This window comes from Aquarana catesbeiana, linkage group LG01, assembly GCF_042186555.1.
Source record: "Aquarana catesbeiana isolate 2022-GZ linkage group LG01, ASM4218655v1, whole genome shotgun sequence".
NCBI lineage: Eukaryota > Metazoa > Chordata > Amphibia > Anura > Ranidae > Aquarana > Aquarana catesbeiana.
This window is the reverse complement of record NC_133324.1, coordinates 524260617-524286651: the sequence shown is the minus strand read 5'-3', so window position 1 is coordinate 524286651 and position 26035 is coordinate 524260617. Positions and strand designations below refer to the sequence as shown.

At 39.7% G+C, this 26035-nt stretch overlaps 1 protein-coding gene across 17 annotated transcripts in view; it reads left to right on the top strand.

Moving 5' to 3' along the window:
• The window catches only part of PTPRS (protein tyrosine phosphatase receptor type S), a 744226-nt gene that overhangs the window by 390530 nt on the left and 327661 nt on the right, over positions 1–26035 (top strand). For 8 of the 17 annotated variants that reach the window (XM_073594561.1, XM_073594552.1, XM_073594489.1 and 5 more), the window contains 3 exons: positions 927–1232; positions 5159–5352; positions 7107–7133. The exons of 5 other annotated variants lie outside the window; for them this stretch is intronic. In XM_073594561.1, coding sequence (XP_073450662.1) covers positions 927–1232; positions 5159–5352; positions 7107–7133 — 527 coding nt within the window. The remainder of the gene's footprint in view (positions 1–926; positions 1233–5158; positions 5353–7106; positions 7134–26035) is intronic. 4 more of the 17 variants (XM_073594517.1, XM_073594508.1, XM_073594535.1 and 1 more) reach the window with 1 other exon arrangement.

Sequence of the window (26035 nt, the reverse complement as noted above, 5' to 3'; positions counted from 1 at the left end):
TGCTTTCTGCTAAAAGACTCTTTAAAAGTTGGACAGCATGCCTCCTGATGTAGCATGATTCTTTTCTGCATCCACCACCTGTGGAAACAGTGAAAGGTAAAAGACTTACTGTGAGCCCATAGCACAGAGGGAAGAAATGAGAAAGGGGCCCAGACTACAGTACATGATAAGATCCTGTGAGAATTGTTATAGACATCCACTTATCCACCTTAGAACACTACAGAGGTAGTCACATGATGAATACATACATTGAGGTATGCAGTAATAAATCACTGTAATTTACTCTGTTGCCTCTTCAATATTGAGGTGCCTCTGCCCTGTTCACATAGCAGTTTGTGGCACATCACAAGTAACACAATAATTGTCCAATTTATAGACACTTCAAAATGGTTGTAGTATTCAGTAGGGACAAAATGAAGAACTGTCTAAGAGAAAAGTACTCTGTAAACCCGTTGAACATATTAATTCAGCGCATAAGGAGCTAAACAAATTTTTTATTTTGTGATCAAATGCTCCTGAAACATGGCCAGTTTCCCAACTAAAAATCAAATAACTGCAGAAGGTAAATGCATTATTACAGTTTTTATATAGGTAATAAGTTTTAGACAATAAATTAAATTTTCATATAACATTTAGTAAGTGAAGATTTAGACAATTACATTTCCATATAACATTTAGGTAACCTCAAGAGACAAATTGCCTAGTGAATAGAACCTACCCCATATAATTTGCCTGTATTCATATTTTATTTTGAACTTTTTTTCTGTTTACACAAGTATTACTTTCTAACAGTTCACAGTTCACGTTCTTAATTTTTTTTTTTTTTTTTTTTGAGTTGTATTCCTTTTTTCTTTTTTATTTTATCTTTCCCATCTTTTGTTTCTCTACTTGCCCTATCCCTCCTGCCCTTAATTGTCCTCTCATAGAACCATCTGCCCCCCCTCAAGATGTAAAGTGTGTCAGCACAAAGTCTACCACAATACTGGTAAGTTGGCAGCCACCCCCACCAGAAAGCCATAATGGCATTCTTGCTGGATACAGTGTGCGCTATGGTGCTTTGGACTCTGAGGACCCAGAAGTAAAAGAAGTGAAGGACATTCCATCTGAGACCACTGAAATCCTTCTGGAAGCATTAGAAAAATGGACTGAGTATCGTATCACCGTTGTCGCATATACTGCAGTAGGACCTGGCCCGGAGAGCTCGCCCGTTGTTGTTCGCACAGATGAAGATGGTAATTTCATTCTTTAATTGTTTCTGTTTTTTAGAATTAAACTAATGTAGTTTTAGTGAAAAGGCACAAGTACTTTATTATAATAGGCAAATGTTTGTCTTGTTTAATTTGTAACTGTGGGCAAAACCAAAAATGACATGCATATGATGCAGGCTGTCACTAGCACTAAACCTTTTAAGTTTGTTTACTGTTTGAAAGCAGGCTGCAGGCTATACTATAGAGGATTTGCAGAGTAACACAGGGCTTTGTCCTTTATTTGTGGAAACTTTGTGTGTGCTTTGCTGCTCCATGGAGTCCCCTAAAAGTTTACCTATTGCTTCACTTAAATTGGTGGGTAGTATCCATTATTACCTGTGCATCTCCACTGAGTCTGTACGGCTTCTCTTCAAGCTGTCTTACTGTGCATGCACGCGCCACTTTCCAGAGCTTGCGCAGATATTCTAAGCTTTCCCAGTATCTTCTCAGGTGCACCCACACCACAGTCCCGTATAGCCACCGGATCACTTCTACCTTGCTTTTGAATGCATGCAGGGAAGGCATCAGTGTTCCAAAGATTCCTGGTGTCCAAGTTACAGGGCCTTTTACTCAAAAAGTGCTATAACACAGGGGGCTTATCAGATCCCTTGTGATGGTAAAAAGTAAGTAAAATTAAAAAATGTGGAAAAAAAAAAAAAAAAAAAAAAAAAAAAATATATATATATATATATATATATATATATAGACTAGTTCTGTATTTTGTGCATACACCTCAATCATTGTAGTAGTATGGACATATACATATCTAGATCTGAGAGATCTTACAACAAAGAGGTAGTTCGCTTCGCAATACACATTTATTAATAGGGTTACATAATCTTCACAAAGTACACACCTGACAGTATTTACAACACAATGTACAGTGTAGGTCTCCTGGCTTACATGGTATTTACAAATTACCCACGCCACCCATATTTACAGTACAGTATAAAATACAAGTATATTAGATTACCTGTTAACTTCAGGTCAGCCCATGGTGACTGCTGTCTGTTCCCACACCAAAGAGTGAGTTAGCTTGGTCACAAAGCATTATACCCCCCCCCCCTCCTTTCTGTAGTGTGGCTAATATAATTCTCCCTAATTGGTCACTGTACCTAGTAAATGTATATTGGGCACAGCCTGATTGGATGAGTCAAAGAAGGCTGTTGTTTACTACCCAGGGAAGATGTTATCAGGGAGAACAAAAGGCCAACCTTTGAAGTTGAACTAATTACAATAACACCAACACAACACTCAGTATTTTAAATATATTTCCCTCTAACTGAAATATATTTCTAATTGCAATATTTTACAGTGATTAATGGAGATTTCACATAATCCCATAAGGCAACAGATAGATATATATATATATATATATATATATATAAATAGTTTGAAGCCATACATGCTTAAGGCAGACATGTATATAAATCACAGTTGCACAACACGTTTTGGTTTTCACCATGCACACTGGAATAAGGGGAAAAATCCTAGAACCATTGTTGAGTTGAGTTGCATCTTGATATAGCGCGCTCATTTACCCCATAGGATCTCAACGCGCTTGGGACACACATTTGCACATATACTAGGGCCAATTTGGACAAGATCCAATTAACCTACCAGCATGTCTTTGGAGTGTGGGAGGAAACCGGAGTACCCAGAGGAAACCCACGCAGACACAGGGAGAACATGCAAACTCCAGGCAGATGGTGTCGTGGTCGGGATTCGAACCAGCGACCCTTTTGCTGCTAGGTGAAAGTGCTAACCACTACACCACTGTGCTGATGTGTTAATGGTCAACTCTAATGCAGGCCCTATCTGGTTCGATTCTCATCAGGAAGCGGCTTATATTCAAACCGTGTATGGGCAGGCTGAATGTACCAAGTTGATCAATGCTCTAATATTGTGTGACATAAAACATTATAGCTAAGTTTTTATACTATATGCCTTCTGCTTTCTAAAATGAAGTGCATTTTTATGTATGTGAAAAACAGGAAATAAATGCTCCCCCGGTGAGGGATTAACATGTATGTAAACTCCATTTTAGTCTGTTAATAATACAATTGGAAAGCAGTTTGCCATACTTGGATATACAAAAGAACTGTTGATCCTGTCAGAAACCTTTTTAACTGTTAACTTCCTGTGCTCTGTGCCCTTATTATTTACCTTGTTCTAATTTCTGAGGGCTACAGTAGTCCTGTCATAGGGTGACAACACTGTTCCTCCACAGAAACATTACAGCGAGTGAGTGTTGCCACCCTAGGACAGGAAGTGTGTTATCTGCATAATCACCAGGTGAAAACAAAGGGGAAGCACCTAAACCTAATGCAGCCACCGCATATAAGGGTAAGAACTAAACTGCAGTATAAAATATTTTTGGTTCCTATGTTTTAAATAAGCTGTAATACAGCCATTTTTGTTTTCCCGAGAACCCTTTGTAACTTAGTTTTATTGTTTGATGATCCTGTCAGTAGATCTGCTTTTTTCCACTTTCTGTTTATTGGGTGACAGTGCTGTTCTTTTTGTGAACATTAAACCATGCAGTAGTGTTGTCACCATGTGGAATTATATGTCATTTTAAATGGACTTTAGAATAAAAGATAAATTAAAGGTCAGCTCCACCTAAAAACTTTTAAACAGTTACAGCAACTTTTTTTTTCTTTTGCTATGAATAAAAGCTGACAGTTATGAGCATCACAACCATTTTATATTATTTGTCCTAATTTTGTAACTGCCACTTTTGCTGGGCAACTTGGTCATTTTTACAGGAAGTAGAAACGTATTGGATCTGCTGTCAGGACCAACGTTTAATATAATTGTGTTAAGCCGCGTACACACGAGCGGAATGTCCGACAGAAAAAGTCAGACGGAAGCTTTTCATCGTATATTCCGATCGTGTGTATGCCTCATCTGACTTTTTTTTTTTTTGAAAATTCTGACGGACCTAGAAATAGAACATGTTCTAAATATTTCCGAAGGAACCAATTCCTATCAGGAAAACCGCTCGTCTGTATGCTGTTCAGACGGGCCAAAAATGCATGCTCTGAAGCAAGTACGAGACGGAAGCTATTGGCTACTGGCTATTGAACTTCCTTTTTCTAGTCCCGTCGTACGTGCTGTACGTCACCGCGTTCTGAACGGTCGGACTTTGGTTGGACTTTGGTTTGACCGTGTGTAGGCAAGACTGCTTGAATGGAATTCCGTTGGAGTTCTGTCGGAGAAACCTTCGGAGTTTATTCCGACGGCAAAACCGGTCGTGTGTACAGGGCATAACAGTGCTGTCTTAATGCTATTAATAGACTGCATAATATGTTTGGTTTTTTTGCCCACAGTTTAACTTCTACTTGCCTAATACATGCCCATAATTTGGGTGAACTGCAATAGCTCTGTGGACATAACAAAAAAAGAATGTGCATACACCTGTCTAAATTGGGACGTCCATATGTATCTTGCCTTCCCTTGGAATCTGATTCAGCTTATGATGCATTGCTTAATTCAAAGAAGTGTCAGCTTAGTTTTCTGCTGCTCTATAGTAAAATGGATGTGAACTGCAGAATAAATTTAACTTAATTTTTATAACCATTGTCACGTTTTTACTTCTATCCAGTGCTCCATTAGAGAGATTTCGTCTCATTTACTACTTTAATAAATATTTTTCTCATCCTCTCTGGTGAAACTGATGTCACTGGGAAAGTGAGGGGAAATCTCCGTAATGAATGCCAAGATAGTAGTAAGGCCCATCAAAGATGCTAGTCTTTAGTCACTCTATCCAAAGAAAAAAAGTCTTCATCGATGTATACACAGCCTATGACCTAGCTTTTTTTGTTCCATAGTTCAGAAATATTCTTGTTCTAGTGGAGGAAACGCTATTTAAAAAAAAAGTGATTTGAATTTTTTTCATTTTTCTTCAGTGCCCAGTGCTCCACCAAGAAAAGTTGAGGTGGAAGTATTAAACTCGACCGCCATTAAAGTATTTTGGCGTTCTCCTGTCCAAAACCGTCAACACGGCCAAATTCGTGGCTATCAAGTTCACTATGTTAAAATTGAAAATGGAGAGGCTAAAGGGCTTCCCTTTATAAGGGATGTTATGCTGACTGATTCTCAGGTAATTTGGTAAAAAAAAATGCACAGTACATTCTTGCAGATAGCTTTTGACGGTTGTAGATCAACGGCACATAAGTGAAAAATAGCTGCTATAGGTGTAATTTGGAAACACCCACAGCTCAATTAAATTAAACCTGTTGGCCTTCTTAAGTGTTTAAAAGTAAAAGTTCTGCCTTAAAGTGGGTACTTCAATATGCTTAAATCACTTTTATTAGTCAAAAGCACCTCCTCTGTGTATCTCTAATTTCATTTCAGTTTCTTTCCAGGGACTGGATTTCCCTGACTTAGTTATGCACACCAGCCTTTACTCTGACCAGTAATATTGCACACTGCTATACATGCACCATTGTTCATGGTATATCCCATTAAAAATACTATAGTACAGAAAATGACTGTTTATTCCTTCCAGAAATGCTGTCAGCTCCTAAAGTGGTTGTTAAGCCACTGATATTAAATCATCCCACCCCCTCTGTAATTTAACAATAAGTGTTCCTGTGCCTGTGTTATATAACAAAATATGCCGATCTGTACCTATATCACAGCGGCTCCTGGTGATCACGCGATTCCTCGGCTCTCTCCTCTGCCTGGCTGACAGCTCCAGCGGGCGGGGGCCGAGCACTCCCAATGACATCAGCTGGGGAGGAGGGGAAGAGAGGAGAGAGAGCCGAGGAGTCACGTGAGTCACGTGAGCGCCGGGAGCTGCTCTGATGTAGGTACAGATCAGCATTTTTTTTATATAACACAGACACAGGGACACTTATTATTATATTACAGAGGGGATGGGAGGATTTTATATTAGATATGAGAGCAGCAGGGGTGGGGGGGGGGGCAGCCACTGACACGAGCAGGCAGAGGGAGGGGAGGGGGGAGAGCAGAGAGGAGAAGACAGAGCAGGGCTGCTGATGAAGGAGGCACTTAAACATCAATTTTGACCAAATTTCCTGTGGAATGGTGTACCTTTCTTCATAGGCCTTGTTGACTCCTCTCCAAATGTAGTGTTTATGGTTGTGGCCAAAAGGCTCAATTTTGGTCTCATCACTCCAAATGACTGTGCCAGAAGTACTAGCAGCATTTTGATAGGATCAAATTATAAATGTTCATTTATTGCATAGGTGTACTGATTTTATCCCCCAGACATGCTGTACACTGGCTGTTGAAATGATCTCAGATGCACAGGGATCTGGAAAGTCAGGGCTCTTAGTAAAAAAGTGATTCGAAACCAAAGGTTTTTACTGAAGCAGGTGTCCGGTTAACAATATAGCATGCATCATGTTGTATTTCGACATTTCGAGACTGGATTTTTAGTTGGACATGTTTAAATTGTTTGACTGGTTTACTTTAACTCTTTCTATAGCCAAGAGCTGTATGCAAATTACAGTAACTTATACCACTTGCTTCTTTTGCAAAACCTTTTTGAAAAAACGCATTAGAAATATAATTTGAGAAAGTAAAAAATGTCAAGTGAGGCAGAAAAAAATCCTGTGTATGTTTACAGGAATGATTGCACTCTGGAAAAGTACAGTATACAAAGTGCAAAATATATTGGATTCTCCTTTCTATCCTATTTTGATAGAAACCTATGAAAGGAAGTATCTGATTTCTTGCAATCGGGAAAGCGAATATTTCTATCCTATACACACTTTCAATTATTGTGAGACCTTCTGTTTTGATTTCCAGTAGAGCTGGTCATCACCGTCAATCTTATTTTGCAATTCTTAATATTCTTTCTTTCTCTACCTGCCTATCCATACTCAGTGGGAAATGGATGATACAGCTGAATATGTAAGTAATATGAGCCTCTTTTTGCCTTATGTTTGTGCATTCCATAACTGAACTGTAAGCATCTTCTAATATATTGCTGTTTATGGAAACACGATCTGAAAGAAAAATTTGAGGTTGCCACTGCTGATTTTCTTATGAAAATACTTGCTTGGTTAAAGCGGGGTTCCACCCAAATTTTGAACAATATCTGTATGTATTCTCTTCCTTGCCTAGATGCTGACATGCCGTTTAAAAAAATTTAAATCGCCGTAATTACCTTTTATTTTTCTATTCTTCTTTGCACTTCCTGGTTCTCCTCCCATGGGAGTAGGCATGTTTCTAGCCTCTCCCAGACTCCTGGGAGCTAGTCTCAGGCTTCCCAGGATGCCACTGAGCATGTGCGGGAACGAGCGGTGAATGCTGGGAGCACAGCATTCACCACATCCAGGAAATAAATGCTTGTGGGCTTCAAATGCTCACAATGAAGATGGAAACCGCCTGCAGTGAATAATATAAGTTATTCTTTCCAACGAAATCTGACACAGGTGGACATATTACACACAATATGTGAGTATGTAATGCTGAGAAGAAAAGTTTGTGAATGAACTAAAAAAAAAAAAAAAAAACGATAGATAGGTGGACCCCCGCTTTAACCTGGTATAAGCATGCAGCCAGTGTGTTTAGAGTGAATTCCTTATTTGCATTGTTAGAGACTGGGGAAGTAGTAAAGCCATTTGATCAACAAAACAGCCAGGTACCCAGCTTTTTCTGAAGAAGTCAGACGTGGCAACGTTTTTTTTTCTCAGCACATATGGTTTGTGGATTTTGTGGATGATGCTTTAACAAACCCCCTTAAAATGTTTCTAATGTATGATAAAATGTGTTAAAAAATAGTTTTACTTGAAAAAAATAATAAAAGGGTCTTTAAAAAAACTGTTTTAAAACAACCCCTTACTTATCTGTGTAACTATAGGTATTGTTAAAAAAATCTTTAACAATTATAACAGAATCACTGAAATCTTAGCTTTCTGCCCATCACTTTGTATTGTAACAGGATCTTGGCAGCTTACTAGCTCTTTAATGTAAACAGGTAGCTAGTGGATTTTAGAGAATTAATTACTTCACAGTAAGTCCTGGTTCACATTGATGTTGTGTGTGATTCACAGTGATTCCTGTGCCTTTCCCATACCACATCAGTCGCACTCCGTCAGTGGCGTCGACAGGGGGGGCTGACAGTGGCTGAAGCCCCGAGTGGGTCCCCAAAAAGCCCGGGTCTAGGGTGGGCACTGTTCTATTATTAGCCCCGAGTGCCGCCGAGCGGGGATGATCTGATTCCGAATGCGGCCGAGTCACATAGCAGGCCCCCGTCTTCTGGAGCCTGCAGCGCCTATGATGAACGTCCCACTGGTCCAATGGTGGGACGTGTGGCGTCCATCATAGGCGCTGCATTCTCCAGAAGGTGGGAATTACAATGCGGCCGCCACGCCACATCGATCGGCACTCGGGCGGGCGGCTCTCCTCCTCTCCTCTGGCTGCCTCGCACACCACGGCTGAGCTGCTGCTATAGGACACATGAAGTCTGGTCAGGTAGGTAGGTCAGTGTATGTCAGGTAGGTAGGTCAGTGTATGTCAGGTAGGTAGGTCAGTGTATGTCAAGTAGGTCAGTGTATTTGTCAGTTAGGTCAGTGTATTTGTCAGATAGGTCAGTGGGTGTATGTCAGTTAGGTCAGTGTAGGTATGTCAGGTAGGTCAGTGTAGGTAGGTCAGTGTATGTCAGGTAGGTAGGTCAGTGTGTGTATGTCAGGTAGGTCAGTGTGTGTGTGTATGTCAGGTAGGTGAGTTTAGTGGTCAGCATTAATGGGCACTGGTAAGCCAGGCAGCAACCAGCAAGTGAGCTTACCACCCACCACACAACCCCACTGCCCAGCCAAAAAACCCTGCGCCACCCATGCAATCAAATTCCAGTGCAGCAAAAAAAGTGCATGCACTTTTACGTACGGGTGCGGTGCGATTTAAACCATACAAAATGAATAGGCTCAAATTGCACTGCAATGAATCACATGTGATTTGAACAGGAATGCAGTGTGATTCCTGGTCGAATAAATGTGAACCGGAACTTAAAGCTCTTTTACGGATTGCTAAGAATATATAAATACTTTAAAATACATAGTCTGGGTACAGATGCAAGTTAATGAATTGTCATGAATTTTCAGCAGTAGACTATACATAATAGTTTATTTTCCTTAGTTTCTATTGTTTGTTTACATGAAATAAGTTTTTGGCTTTATAAATCCGTCACAGGCTGCAAGAATTGTTTGGGTGTATGATTCACACTAACCAGCCATGTCATTATGATTAAAACGATTTCGTTTCTGAATACTGCTATTGCCCTGAATTTCAGCTGCATGAGTTTATGTATGGAGTGTATAGAAGGAGAATCAATGTTCCTCTATCTACAGGCTGTACCCAGTAGGCAAAAGGCAACTTTCTTTCAGACTGGCTAATAGAAAGTGCACAGTTCAGCTATCATACCAGATTACTGAATAGCTTGCCATTCTCCATCAAGGATTTTATACCCTTGTTTATATAATGGCTTAACTGTGCTGATTTTACAACCCCTTCCCTCCGTAGCCTGCCCCTTTTTAGGCTCTTGAGCTTGTCAGTTTTCATCTATATACCAACTCCTACTACTTGTAATAGTAGAATTGAGAATAATATTCTGTTCTTCAATTTGTATATTCATTTTCCTCCAGATAATTTCTTTCCATTAAAGACTAATGCCGTGTATACTCGACCAGACTTTTCGACAGCAAAGGTCCGATGGAACGAATCCGCCAGACAATTCGATCGTGTGTGGGTTTCATCGGACTTTTGCTGTCGAAAAATCAGACGGACTTTAGAAATAGAACATGTTTCAAATCTTTCTGACGGACTCGAGTCCGGTTGAAAAATCCATTAGTCTGTATGCTAGTTCGACAAATGAACAACGACGCAAGGGCAGCTATTGGCTACTGGCTATGTACTTCCTTATTCTAGTCCGGTCGTACATCATCACGTTCGAATCAGTCGGACTTTGGTGTGATCGTGTGTAGGCAAGTCCGTTGCATCGGAACTCAGTCGAAAGTCCGTCAAAAAGTCCTTCGGAGTTACGGCATAAGTTCACCTTTTTATTTATTTATTTATTTTTTTTTTAGAGATTTTACAGTCTATGGCCACATTTATACACATAAAATTACCTAGTTGCTCTTTTTAGTGTCATTAATTGTTAATGTCACACCACACACAGAAGCAAACCTTTTGCCACATGAAAAAAACAGGTGACAAATGCAGTAAAAAACGCGCAACTCGCACAACGCCAAAATGTCCCATGAGCTACTTTGCCATGTGTAGCGCAGCCAATTGAAGTCAGCAGGCTGCCCTATGTGTGTCACTGGAAAAACGAGCCAAAAAACATGTGCTCTCACTACTCTAGGTGTGAGTGTGACCTGAAAGGGAAATTGGTGCATTTACACAAGAACAGTGAGGCACAGAAAATGTGCGCTTTGCCATGCGTTTCAGACATGCTGCAAATGTGCACCGTGCTTGTGTTGTCATCACAGGCCCCCAAGTGCGGCAAATGCACCAAAAACTGCAGCACCGCACCATGCTCCGCTCCAAAAGAAGTTCTGGAGCTTCTCTAAGGTGATTATCATGCGTAGGGCAGACTATTTGAGTGAATGGGCTGCCCTATGTGTGACGCGTGAAAACAAGCCAAAACAGACGCATGCGGGAATGTAAGTTTCTGTGATGTGGAGATGTGAATGAGGTCTGACAACTGTCTCTGTCCACTCTCTCCAATGTACTTGTATAAAGATGGCCATACACTATGCAATCTGATTGTACAATATCTGTACAATTTCCTTTTAGATTTACTAGAACTATGGCATAGGAGGACACACCTGAACAATCTATTCAATTTGTATCAAATCAGGCCCTTGTACTACATAGCTAATGGGAAATCTAAAGGAGATTGTACAATCAGATTGTATAGAAAGTGGGTGAAAGGTGGTATTGTAATAAGGGAGGTGTGGTCCAGAGTGGTAAACACACTCTATCACACCCTCTTCTGTGATGCTAAGAGTAAAGTGTGTGCCTTAAAATAACTATGGTGCTACAAGATACCATCATCCTAGTGATAACAATATTTAGAAAAGCTAGGGGCTACCCCTGTTATGCACCCCGGCAAGGAAAAAAATGGACTATCTTGGTACCCAGGAAGTATCAAAAAGCGTAATAAAAAAATTTACATTTTATTTATACCAAATTTTTTAACCAAAATTAAAAAAAAAAAAAATGTTCAGTATTTTTTCCTTTGTTTAGCAAATAATAAAAAACCCATTAGTGATTAAATACAACCAAAAGAAAGCTCCAAAATGATAAAAAATTTAGTTTAGGTACAGTAATGCATGACGCTGCAATTGTCATTCTAATGCCTCGTACACACGATCGGATTGTTGGCCAACAAAACCGTGGAATTTTGTCCGAAGGGCGTTGGCCCAAACTTGTCTTGCATACACATGGCCACACAATTGTTGGCCAACAATTACGAACGTAGTGACGTACTAGACGTACTATGTGGTTTTTCAGCTCTTTAGTGCCACCCTTTGGGCTCCTTCTACTAATTTCGTGTTTAGTAGAAGTTTGGTGGGTTTTGATTCGCGCTTTTCTTTTCGCATTTTTCATTTAGCGCTTTTCATTTAGCGCTTTTCATTTGGCGCTTTTTTTCCTGTGCTTTTCAGTTTGTTCCTTAACGGCCGTTCGTCAACCAGACATGTTGCGGAATCGGAGGAGATAACGTGTTATTTATTATTGGCCTTGAAGTTATTGCTTTGACATTATTTTTTTGGTTGAATAATGATTTGATTTGGTATATTTTCTATATTTTTAGATGCACAGAATGCACTTTTTGGTTAAGTTCTATCGGCAGATAGCATGTCTAATGCTGTGTACACACGTCCGGACTTTTGGACCGGACTGGTCCGACGGAACAAATTCGTCGGACAATCCGACCGTGTGTGGGCTTCATCGGACCTTCAGCTGACTTTTTCTGTCGAAAATCAGACGAACTTTAGATTTGGAACATGTTTCAAATCTTTCCGACGAACTCGAGTCCGGTCGAAAAAAATTCTTTCGTCTGTATGCTAGTCCGACGGATAAAAAAGGACGCAAGGGCAGCTATTGACTACTGGCTATGAACTTCCTTATTCTAGTCCCTTCGTACGTCATCACATTCAAACCAACGGACTTTCGAACGTACATTAGTCCGTTTGTATGTGGGCAAGTCCGGTCGTTCGAAAGTCCGTCGTAACTCCGTCGAAAGACCTTTGTGTGTATACGGCATAATTTTTTTTTTTAATGCACAATAAAAAAATTGTGGAGAATAATACTTGGCTATGTGTTTTGCTTCAAATGACAGTTTGGGAGTAGGCAGTTACATTTTAAAAAATACAATGTAAAATTAACAAGGGACATTGGTTGTAGCTTTGATCTTAAAAACTACAGGATAATGGAGTTGTGGTAAGCATAATAATAATATTCTTGATATCACTAGAAAAAAAAAGCCTTTGAAAATTTGTTTGCAAAAACTCCATCAGTATCACCAGCAAAGCAGCTTCATTGTTATCCCATTAAAGGGGAAGGGAATTGTGCGCTGCATTTGGAGATTTCATAATTTGCCACGTCACGAATGTTAATTCTCCATTACGAGCCCTAGTTTACAAGAACGACCGCTTCTGACTCGTCCTTCCGAGCATGCGTGTTTGTACTTTGGACTTTTGTCCGACGGACTTGTGTACACACGCTTGGAAAATCCGACAACATACATTTGTCCGCGGAAAATTTGAAAACCTGCTAGCCAACATTTGTTGGCAGAAAGTCCGACAACAATTGTCCGATGGAGCATACATGCGGTCAGATTTACCGCCAACGGCCTGATATCGAACGTTTGCCATCGGAAAGTCCGATCGTGTGTACAGGGCTTTAGTGCGACAGCACTGAAAGCTGAAAATTGGCCTGGGCAGGAAGGGGGTAAGAGTGCCCTGTATGGAAGTGATTAAACCCCATTGAAAATCCACAAACGGTCACAGTCAAATTTAACTGAACTTGAGCAGTTGTGCAAGAAGAGAGGCAAATATTGCAAAGTCTATATGTGCAAAGTTAGAGTAAAATCCCGACAGACTAAAGGCTGTAATTAAAGCAGAAGGTGGTTCAACAAAATACTCCTTTTGTGATCCTTTCTCCAACAGTGATTCTGTTTTTTATTTTTTTCTGATATGTTGGTGTTTTATCTTTCACTTGGGAGTTAATACAGCTGGATAAAACAAAGTGTACAGACAATTCTCTAGTCTTTTCTCAGTGCAACTTTAATAAAATCAAAGGTAAAAGCAAAGGTTCACACCTTTGGCAGGCAGCATCACTGAGCACAGTGCTACTAGCCACTGCATCAGTCTGTGTAGATGCAATGTATGGCACACATATACAGGCAGCGCTACCACTACCAAAGGTGCACATCTTTGCTGTAGGAGTGGGGATGACAAAAATGGCCACCCCAGGCGGCAGTTACACTTGGCATTGTGGTGAGTATATCCATTACTTCTTCTTGGTCATGTTTAAGATGGCACTTTGTAATTGCATCTGTGAAAAGTGAAGTATAGAGAGGGTTTTGAAGGGAAACTGGGAAAAGGAGAAGAGGTGGGGAAAGAAAGAGAGATAAAGGAAAAGGGGTGGTGGTTAGATGGCCCCCTTTCCTCCCAGGCCAAGGCATTACAGAACTCTATACTATACTATAGATACTACAGTGCGTAGTCCTTCTCCTTATGTACACAAGTGTGCATTTTTTCACTCTCCTGCTTCTGTTATTTTTTTATATACTGTTTTTTCTCCAGAGGCAGAGAAATAAAAGCTCAAATGCCCGTAGAAGCAGCTTTTTTTAGCTGCAGTGTGCATGAGCCCTTAATAGTAGGTAATAGTGTAGTAGAGCTGGATGGAAGAGAGACTTTGTGTCCATGTTCTACTGAAAGGTTACACATATGTTAGGAAGAGACATGAACTAGCATGTTTTAAATGTATATAGTACTGTCTGCCATTCAGCTGCTGTTAGCACTATAGAGACAATACATCTCAAACAGAAGGGGACAGAAAAGAATTGGGGCTTATCGAATGACCATGAACACTTACTTGATAATATAAAATGCAATTATTTATTGATTAAATATAAAAATAAAACATGGAGGTAGAGGTAACAAACGCTCGACTAGCCCAAATCATGTATTGACAGGTCACACTGGACTAACCAAAATTATACACAGACATGTGGGACACAGGTAACATATAACAAATAAGACAAAACGTCCGGACGGCAAGTAAATCGGTGTCAGTTGTGCTTACTCAGAAATGCCGAGTGTTTAGCGACAGCTAAAGGTAGAACAACCTGACACCAACCCCCTGAGGGCTCGAGCCATAGGAAAGGATAGGTAAAAAATGGGGAAAGAAGGATCATGAAATCCAGTCATGACTGTAAATAGGGGAAATGCTATAGTATAGCTGTTATAAAGTTAATAATGCCCTAACCAGTAGATACTCCAAAGCAAAAATGTCCATCAAAATTCCTGATATCTATATAGACTTGTATAATGCCAGATTATGGATATATGCTAGTGAGATAAGTCCAATAAAGGCCTTGACTTTGATTAGTAGGCATTTAAATGGCAGTGCACGGATGATACTGGTATACTGTATGTACTATACATTACCACTCCTCATAACAAGTGTAGGGTCAGTCAGCACGATTCATTCTCTAGCACAGCGCTGCTACACTTTGTCAATGTCTCCTAGTGCCTGGAGATACCTTCTGGTCGCATGTCATATAGGGGCACCGTGCTGCAAAGCCAAAGAAATCCTGCTTCCACTATTCCTTCTATAGAGACTGGAGTGGATCTGTGGGGAGAGAACCCTCTCTAGTTATCTCCCATCAGCCTTGAACAGGCGATCGTAACCCATTACTCTGACAGAGGGTTTGCAAAAGCCACGGGGATGTTGCCGTAGCGTGGCGTCCGGGCAGAAGTGACGTCAACGCGTTTCACAATGCTGATGCGTAGCTTCGTCTGGACGTTAGGGCAGCGAATGAGGACTCCTTTTATCGACGTCCTCAAATATGCTCGCCCCATAATAAAAGAATTTTAAAGGAGAAGCACACGAACATGTAAAGTAAAGGATGTTGTATCGTTTGTTGAACTTAAGCATGCACATTACCAGTTTTTCTTCTTCTGTATTTCCTTTCCCAAATACAGGGACATTGTATGATCAACAGGTACAGAATATCTAATGAAAGCATTTCAGATATACAAAACAGTGTCATATATCCATTGTCAAATCATTCAGCATAACTCGGTCACTCCATATTCCGACAGCAACCGTGCTGAAAACATGAGGAGACCCAGGGGTGAACTTCAAAAATATATATGAAAGTAGGCAACAAAGAGGGAAGGGTTCAATAACATAAGGTAGGACTTAGACATGCAGACAGGGCTTCACAAGCCCTACATTAACTAATTAATCTCCAGGAGTGATATAGCTGACATAAATCACAACCTAAGTCTCCAAAAAGGACTGTAAATTCAATTAATTATTGAGGCCAGCAGGCATGAGGGAACCTAATCAAAAAATCCACCATTTTCCTTTTTGTTGGAGGACCTGATCAAAATCCCCTCTTCTTGGTGGGAGATTAAGGGAATATTTACCCTTGACCCTCATGCCTGACAGGTTACCTTGTTACCTAATTGTGCAAAGTGTCTTGCCACAGTTTTATCTGGGTTCTTATCAAGAATCTCCCACATATGTTCACCCAAACGTATTCTCAATGGGCGTTTGGTTTTGCCAATATAGATCTTATTACAGAGGCATGTTAACATATAGATGACGAAGTTGTGGCACAATTGATAAGGTTCCTGATTTGGAAGCTACGTTTCATTTGAGAATCATAGAAGGTTGCCGTTTCTATGGACATACGGGCACACCTGGCAGTGTCCACAGGGGAACATCCCCTTACTCCTCTGATATTGTGACAGCCAGGTTGTGTCTGCAGTTCTTGTGTGTTTTGACTGTATTAAGGTGTCTCCCAGATTTCTAGACCTTCTGGCTACCATCTTTGGGGTGGGGCCTACTATTTAGGCTATACCTGGTGTATTAGTAAGTATCCCCCAATGTTTTTGAAATATGTTTCTGACAGTGTCCCATTGTGTACCAAATTGGGTTATTATCCTCACGGGGCCCGTTTCTTGTGTTGTGGTTAAAGTTTTTGATGCCTTATTTAGAAGGGCAGAGAGGTCACGGCTAGCCACTTTCCACTTTGCCCTCCTTACTTGTTTGTGTGGATATCCACACTCCCGGAAATGCTTGTATCACTCTCCCATCTATAGTCCACCGCACTAGAGCGATTGCGCTTAATGTGGAGTAATTGGTCAATCAGAATACTGTCTTTAAGCCATTTGGGGTGGTGGCTGTCCACTTTTAACAGCGTGTTCGCTGAGGTCTTCTTCCGGAATGTATGAGTTGACAGGCCCAAATCCCTAATGCCATTCGAGAGATCCAGAAATGAGATCCGCTCACAATCAAAAACATATGTAAGTTTAATGTTTCGGTCATTTACATTCAATGTTTCCATAAATTCCTTAAGGGTCCCTTCGTCACCTCTCCAGATGACAAACACGTCATCGATGTACCTGAGCCACGTATGTATGTGGCTCAGGTACATCGGCGAGATGTAGACCAAGTCCTCCTCCCATAGCCCCAAATGGAGGCAGGCATATGCCGGGGCCCATGGTGCTCCCATCGAGGTACCATGCTGGTAAAATCTGGAAAGGAATTGTAAAAAGTTGTTGTCCAAAGCAAAAGTCAAAAGGTCCACCAAGAATTAATTTTGGGGTCCATAATCCGGAAAATGCCTTTAGAGAAAAACTTCTACTGCCTTGGTCCCCCACTCGTGGGGGATTGATGTATAGAGGGATGCTACATCTATGCCCACATACAATATCTCCTCCTCCAGTCTAATCTCTAAGATTCGTCCTAAGACATCGCCTGTATCCTTAACATACGATTTCAGATTTTAGTAGGTTATAAAGGTATTTCCCTATTATTTCTAGTGGCCCTTTTACTGCAGAGACTATCGGTCTCCCTGGTGGGTTCACCAGGGATTTATGCACGTTTGGGATGATGTAAAAAATCGGAATATTAAACTCCTTGACCGTCAAATATTCCAATTCACGTTTGCTAAGAAGAACTGCCTCCCCAGCAAATTTAAGTTTGTTATTTAAATCCTTTGTTAATTTAAGGAAGGTGTCACCGGTCAATTTTCTGTATGTTTTCACATCTCCCAAAAGTCAAAAGACTTCCTCCTCATAATCACTTTCATCCATAAGGATGCTATTTCCATCCTTGTCACTTCTCTTAATGACAGTTTGTTTCGCTTTGGATAGTTCCCTGATAGCTCTACATTCATCAGGAGACAGGTTGTCACACCCTTTTGACTTAGCCACTTATTTTTATTTAGCAATGGCATTTTTTTTGGACCTGGAGTTGAGCTTCAATTGTCTCTTTTGTGGTCCTATAGGTTCCTCCGTTTCCTCATTCTCATCCAGCAGAGAATTTAAGATTTCCAAAATCTCTTTGTCCCTACTGTTGGAAGTATCTATCCCTTCACTAGCTGTTGACCTATTTGTATGAAGGAAACGGAGGAAAACCTTGCAGAGAAAAGGGGTAACATCTTTAAAAACATTGAATTCATCCATGTGACTGGTAGGCGAGAAAGACATACCACGCTGTAATGGGTCGGTATGTCTTTGGGCAAGGAGAAAATTAGAGAGATTAATTACTCTCATGTCAGTCCCGCTGGTTCTCCTAGTCAGTGATCTCTCTGGTTCCTCTGACTTCTGGTCCGGGCACCGCCCTTGTTTGTACTCCAATCCCTGTTCATCTGTTTCTGTTTGGGGGTTTGTTGTTTTCGTATGGTAGTTTTCTCTTGTTGGCAGTTTACCCTGTTCTCGCCTGCCTCCCCCTCCTCCTCTTCATGAGCCTTCTTTCCCCATTTTTTAACCATTTTTTACCCAGGGGGTTGGTGTCAGGTTGTTCTACCTTTTAAGCTGTCGCTAAACACTCGGCATTTCCAAGTAAGCACAACTGACACCGATTCACTTGGCGTCCGGATGTTTTGTCTTATTTGTTATATGTTGTCCTACATGTCTGTGTATAATTTTGGCTAGTCCAGTGTGACCTGTCATTACGATTTGGGCTAGTCGAGCGTTTGTTACCTCTATCTACCTCCATGTTTTATACTTATATTTAATTAATAGATAATTGCATTTTATATTATCAAGTAAGTGTTCATTGTCATTCGATAAGCCCCAATTCTTTTCTGTCCCCTTCTGTTTGGGATGTATTGTCTTTATTGAAAGTTGGCTGCGTGTCTCAGTTGTGCCTTGAGATGTTCCATATTCTAAACAAACTGAGGTCTGTGAAGTAATACCTGGCACTCAAGTAGGATAGGTTATTTTCCATTGATGGAAGATTTCACATCTGGATGCTGTTAGGACATGGTTAAATAAATGTTGAGTATGTGATCCTGGGCTGTACGTATAATATGTGGTAATGAAGTGCCACCGGCGCAAAACACAAATATATTAAAGTGAAGGTTATGCTGCAACTAATTATCACCACTGGTGTGAGTGAAAAATAAAACTATACATTAGGTAGTTGCGAGCACCCTTATACTGTATGAATGTTCTACCAATTAGTTAAATAACATCAATATTGAACAGTGCATATAAATCATCAATTGCTATCTAATGCAATACTCTTTAAATCCAGTGAGATAAAAACAAAATTTAAAAAAAATCAGAAAAATGAAAAAAACACAAACACTTTTGCAAAACTGTGTGTTCTACAATTGTATTCTTCATATAATTATCCACCATGCTCGAATCAATTGTGCATCCAAAAAAAGCTATCGTGATCCGTGATTTACCAACACCTACCAATTTAACCTCTTACCAGAAAGCAGAAATAAAAACGCCTGTGTATATTCCTTTACACCCAGTATATAACGGTTCTGCCAGGTACAGAGTTATATTCTTTATGGTTCTCCAATGTGGCTTCTTATGTACTCATAAAAAACGGTCATCGCACAAAATTCCACATTTGTTTTTTATTTGTAAAAAGTTTTAAAAGTTTATACTCACATGCATATGTGCCTTAGACCGGTACTGAGTCTGTCCAGCGTTCCAGTAATTTCCTCTCTGTATGCAGGGAGCCATTGTGCAGTTCAAGCCTCAATGTGAGTGTGGTTCATAGGCAGGATGTGATGTCAGCGTTGCACAATTAGCCTCAATGCGTTTCGCATAACATATGCATCATCAGGAAGCTAATTCCGCCATCTTGCTGAAGGTATTTATGCCTATACTTGAGTTTTAATCATCCAATCCGCTATTCCCAGTCCAGAAATGAGTTTTCCGCCATTTTGTTTACTGGCGCTATTGTGCCCTTTCCTTCCCTGTACCGGAAGTACACTTTCCTGACATTTTATTTACTGGTACTAATTACCCTTTCATCCCTTGTTGTTATTCTGTTGTAAACCTAAATGGGGGAATTTAGCAGCAATGTCTTATGCCCCGTACACACGGTCTGATTTTCCGATGGAAAATGTTCGATGGGAGCTTGTTGTCGGAAATTCCTACTGTGTGTAGGCTCCATCGGACATTTTCCATCGGAATTTCCGTCACACAAAATTTGAGATCTGGATCTCAAATTTTCCGACAACAAAATCCGCTGTTGTAAATTTTGATCCGCACTGGCTATTGAACGTCATTTTTCTTGGCTTGTCGCACGTGTTGTACGTCACCGCGTTGACGTTCGGAATTTCCAACAAGATTTGTGTGACCATGTGTATGCAAGACAAGTTTGGGCCAACATCAGTCAGAAAAATCCATGGATTTTGTTGTCGGAATGTCCGATCATGTGTACGGGGCATAAGTGTGTATAAACAGATATTAGTGGAACCCTGACCCGGCTTTGACAAACATTCAATTCTTAATACAACATTACGCTATAAATTAATTTAAAAATTTGTTAGCCCTATTTTTTATTTTTTTATTATACAGATTTATCACAACCTATATATTAGACATTATACATATGCACAGAAATGTAAATATAAAGAAAAAATAATATATATATATTTTCAATAATTTGCAATAAAAGCAGTTTATATCCAATTCCACGTTTAACCCATTTGGGTTTCAAAGAATTTAACTTAAATATCCAGTAAGTTTCATTCCGTGATACCTCCCTTCGCATATTTGTTTCTCCAATGTGGTTCTATCCTATCTATGGCATAAAATTTAAGGTGTTGGGGGTCTTTATTATGTTTCAATCGAAAATGGTTAGAGACACTATAGTGTCTGAACGCCTTTTCTAATAATTTTTACATGTTCCCCTATTCTAATTGAGAGTCTCCTTGTTGTTCTCCCAATGTATTGGAGGCCGCATCTACATTCCAGCACATAGGTCACATGTGTGCTGCAACAGGTAATAAGCGTATTTATTTTATATTTTTGTTTGGTATTGTTATACTGGAATTCGGTCATGTTCCTTGTTCCCTTTCTGGTGGTTCTGCAAGGTTTGCATTTGCCGCACCTGAAAAAAACTTTGATTAAATCTTTTTTGGTGGATCTGGTACATTTTTACATATGCCATCTCTGATTGATTCTTCTTGCTTTCCTGTAGATGAATTTTGGTTTGGAAGGTAGGATTTTTCCTGAATTTGGATCCCCACATATAATTGGCCAGTTTTTTTTATGATACTCTCTAATATGTTATAGTCTATATTGAATCCTGTGATAAAGGGTACCTCATTTTGATCTCTACTTTTACCTATTCTATCCTTGAGCATATGTTCCCTATCTATTAGTTCTACCTGATTTCTGGTGTTTTCTACTTCTTCCCTTTTATATCCCTTATTGACAAATCTGTCAATTAATATATCTGTTTGCAGGCGGTAATCCTCTATACGATTACAGATACATCTTATCTTTAGGAACTGTCCCTTTTGGTATGGCCCTTTTCCATTGTGGGTGGTGACAGCTGTTATAAGGAATGTATCCATTCCAGTCGGTGTCCTTGAAATGTGTCCTAGTATTTAACTGGCTTCCATTTTTAAAAATTTCCAAATCAAGAAAATTGATGGTGTAATTATGTACATTTACAGTGAATTTATTCCATATTTCTTAGCCCCTACATCTTCCATGAATTCATTGAGCTTTTCTTGGTCACCTTTCCATACTGTCAATATATCGTCTATGAACCTTTTTGTGTAAAAACATTTGTGGGCAACATTTTCCAAAAATATCCTCCCTTTCCCATTTGTTGAGGAATATGTTGGCCACACTTGGGGCATGCTTATTACCTGTGTAAAATATTCATGTTTATGCCACAAAAAAATATTTGCCATGGCTATCCTTAGTCCTTCCAAAATAAATTTTCTTTGTTTTTTCATTTTAGATCACATTGGTTTCTAAGTGCCCATGTCACTGCTGGCAGTGCATCAGCCTGCTTGATATTGGTTTATAACGACTCCACATCTATCGTTACCAACAGGGTGGAGTCGTTTACCTGTATCTCTTTTAATTTGTCGATTACGTCCTTGCTATCCTTAATAAAGGCTTGACCTCTGGTTGCTAGAGGTTGTAAAAAACATCTAAATACTCCCCAATCTAGAATGGATGGAATCAATTCCACTGATGATTGGCCTTCCAGGTGGTTTGATTTTATGTTTGTGCATCTTGGGCACCTGATAAATTACAGGTACCCTAGGTGTCTCTGGTAGTAGGTATCTTCCTTCTTTTTTATTCAGTATTCTATTTTTAATTCCGTTATTCAAAAAAATCTCTTAATTTATTTTTTAATTCTCTAGTGGGGTTCTTTCTCAATTTTTTTTATATGTGGTGGTGTCCCTGACCAATCACAACTCTGCTCCATAGTCTTGTTTATCACTGATGACCAATCCCCCCCCCTCCCCCCCTTCCCCGCAGGCCTCACTACTATGTTTTTACGTTTCTCCCAATTCCCTGTCATATTCTATCATTTTTGTTGGCTCAAGGGAATATACACAGGCGTTTTTATTTCTGCTTTCTGGTAAGCATTTAAATTGGAAGGTGGTGATTAATCACAGATAGCGATAGCTTTTTTTGGATTCACAATTGATTCGAACACGGTGGATAATTATATGAAGAGTACAATTGATTGGACTTGTAGAACACCCAATTTTACAAAAGTGTTTGTGTTTTTATTTTAACTTTTCTGATTTATTTTGTTTTTATCTCACTGGATTTACAGAGTATTACATTAGATAGCAATTAATGATGTATATGCACTGTTCAATATTGATGTTATTTAAATAATTGGTAGAAAATTCATACAGTATAAGGGTGAGCGCAACAACCTAATGTATAGTTGTACATATAATATGCTTGGTGGTGGTTCCCAGAGTCAAAAAAGGCATGAAAGAAAAGGGAGAGCCCTTATGATGTAATATTGGGTTAAAGCAGATGGTGCAAAGACATGATATATATGATGAAAAAGATGAGTGTAAATTAAAACTGTAGGTTCTAAGTGGCCATAGGGAAATGGCAAATGCAACCTTGCAATAGCCTTGTAGCTGATTGTAATTTATGGCAGATGCTCACCACTACTTGCAAGCTGCACGGCAGCCTTTGAAATCTGTGCTACACCTATAAACTGAGGAAATTACAGAACTTAAAAAAACGTAATTGCTTTATCAAGATTATAAATATTGCTTTCTTCAAGATTACAAATTTTGGTCAGATTTTTTCCCACCAATGGTTTCCATGTTAAGATTATCATCATATTCTTCCACGGCACCTCTGCCACATGAGTACACAACTGCCTTTTTCTCTACTGATACAGAGGCTTACCAGGAAAACAGCAATCCTGGTCCAAGGGCCTGTTACATCTATTAAAAACATAAGGGTGGATTTTAAAATGGTTTGTAGCTAATATTATATCTGATACCCAGTCTGGCCACAGCCTCTCCAACATAAAGCAGCAGTATTAGGCCTCTTGTACATGAACACAAAAAATGCTGCTTTATGGACCGTTTTGCATTTTTTTCACACCTCTGAACACTTCTGCATGTTAATTAATGTGTCCATGCACATGCAGGTGTTTTTATGTGCAGCATTCAGGGGCAGAAAAAAAATAGCCCAGTCACATGTTCCTGGAGAAGCGCTCTTGTGTTTTTTAAGTGCAAACCAGTATAAATGCTCCTAAACGCTCATAAGTGTGCATAAATGTTATTCTGGTGGCTAGAATACATGAACAGAATAGCCAGTATAATAAGTTTATGCTCAAATGCTTCTAAACAACATATGTGCATAAACGCGCCTAAACGCAAGTGAAAAAAACACGAGTTTAGAGACTTTTTTCTGCCAATTTCTGGCAACAAAGATACCTCTAAACTTCATACGCCCATGTGTATGAGGCCTCAAGCAAGCCATACATTATGCAATTTTCTTTCCTTCCACAACAGGTGAAAGGAAAGAAAAGTGCTCGATTCCACCATCATCAACACAGTCAGTGTTGATTGGGGAATCGCTCCTGCAGTGATATTGTGTTCTGCCAGCGGGGAGCGCAGGGAGCTGGCCCTGCCAGCAGAACACAGTAATTAGCATTTTGGCTTACAGCTAGTGGCAATAAATCAGACTGATTGTTCACAAGTTGATCAATGGTGTACAACCAGGGTGCCCATGTATGGATCAAAATTCGGCTGGTCCCTGCTGAACCTAAATAGACGATATAAGGCCTTTCAAGCACAGTGTTTCAAAGGGAGCTTAGTGAGCATTAGATGTTTCAACATAGCCTGAAAGTAGTGTCTCAGTTGTATAAATGCAAAGAGCTTTTATCAGAGAAGGCCTGTGTTTGTGCTTGTTTGGAAATCCATTCATTTTTTCGACACTGGGTTAAAGCTTTATTAAACCCAAAACCCAAAATGTAAAATATGCAACAACTTACAAATCATTGGATGTGGTGGCTGCATTGGGTTTTCTTTTTCTAGTTTTCACCTGGTGATCTGGCCAGTAACACACTTGCTGTATTAGGGTGCCTATACGCTGGATAAAGGCTCAGCAGACACCTTTGGACAGTAGCATTGTCAGTCCTTGAGAGGGTAGTATTATATGCCCTAGATTTTGATACACTAACAAATTAAAGGCAAACTCTAGCTAATACTTTGCTGGCAGTTTCAGCAGATTTTTTTCTTTTGGGATAAAGATTTTCCATCAATAACCGTCATTGTTAAATGGTTTGTCTCAACCATCTAACTGCTACATCTGCAGGACAGCTTGTTCTCTTATAAAACAGATTTACTGGCAGGATCAAAATAAAAGAAAGCCTTAAAGAAAATGAATACAGCCATCTCATCTAAGAATTGGCAAGCTGCAATGTAATACATGTTTGCTTTGGGTTTAATACATCTTTAACCACTTCCCGCCCGCCGCATGTCCTTGACTTTGAGCGGTGATATCTGAAGGATGCCTGCAGTTACATACATCATTTAGATATCTTCTTTTTCAGCCAGCGATTCCCTACACCATAAGAATGATCATAGCGGCTGTTCAGCCTCTTGATCGTTCTTAAGGGTGATGAGAGGGGACATCCACCCTCCTGCCGCCCTCCGGTGCTTCCTCTGGGCTCGCCGCTGCCGCCAGCCCCTGGATGCTGACCATAGAGATTTCCGGCGGACCAGATGCCCCAGACCAGAGTCTCTATGATTGTTCGGAGGACGGGCATGATGCTATGATGTCACGCCCCGGCCTCTGCTTTCGAAAAGATGGCGCCGCCTCGGCTGGGAAGCTGAGATTTTTTTTTTTTTTTTTAATTTCAGGCTTCCCAGCCTAGCGGTAAATATCTCACTGTAAAGAGGACCTGTCATGCTTATTGCTATTACAAGGGATGTTTACATTCCCCGTAATAGTAATAAAATTGATGTAAAAAAAGTGTCAAACTAGAAAAATAAAAGTAAAATGAACAATAATAAAAAAAATTAAAGTGCCCCTTGTCCCCGTGTGCTCGCACGCAGAAACGGACGCATACATAAGTCGCGTCCAAATATGTAAACAATGTTCAAATCACACATGTGAGGTATTGCTGCGAATGTTAGAGCGAGAGCAATAATTCTAGCCCTAGTAGTAAATAGTGGATTGCGCTAACTTCTAAGTATAATAACCACTCCTAAAACATAAAATGTGCAAATTGTGCAAAATAATTTTTTTTATATTAATCCTACAATAAAGTGCTTTCTTATGCCAGCTATATTGATATCAAAAAATTAATTTTTCCCACATAATAATCCTGATAGTGTTACCAATCACTGTTTAAAGTGTTAGTGCTAACAAAATATTAAGAAATGAAAATAGAAATATATATATATATATATATATATATATATATATATATATATATATATATATAAAAAATATATAAAAAAATGAAAACTGAAATCATACAATGTGCCAATATTACTTAGTGATCATGAAATTCACATATCAATATATATGTGTGCTGCACAGTGCAAAAAAATATCCCCAACATGTACGTATAAACCACAGTACACTGGATGTCCTCAGTGAGTGATCACTTTTGTGCAGTAATAATGTTCCTTTTCAATATAAAGTGCTCCTAATTCACCTCACCAGATACGATAAGGATATGCGCCTTTGGTTAATTTAGGATAACCACTCCATTTATGATGGATCCAATAGCAGCCTGTCCAAGCAGTATATCAATGCTTCTTGCTCTATTTAGTACTCATAAAGACATAT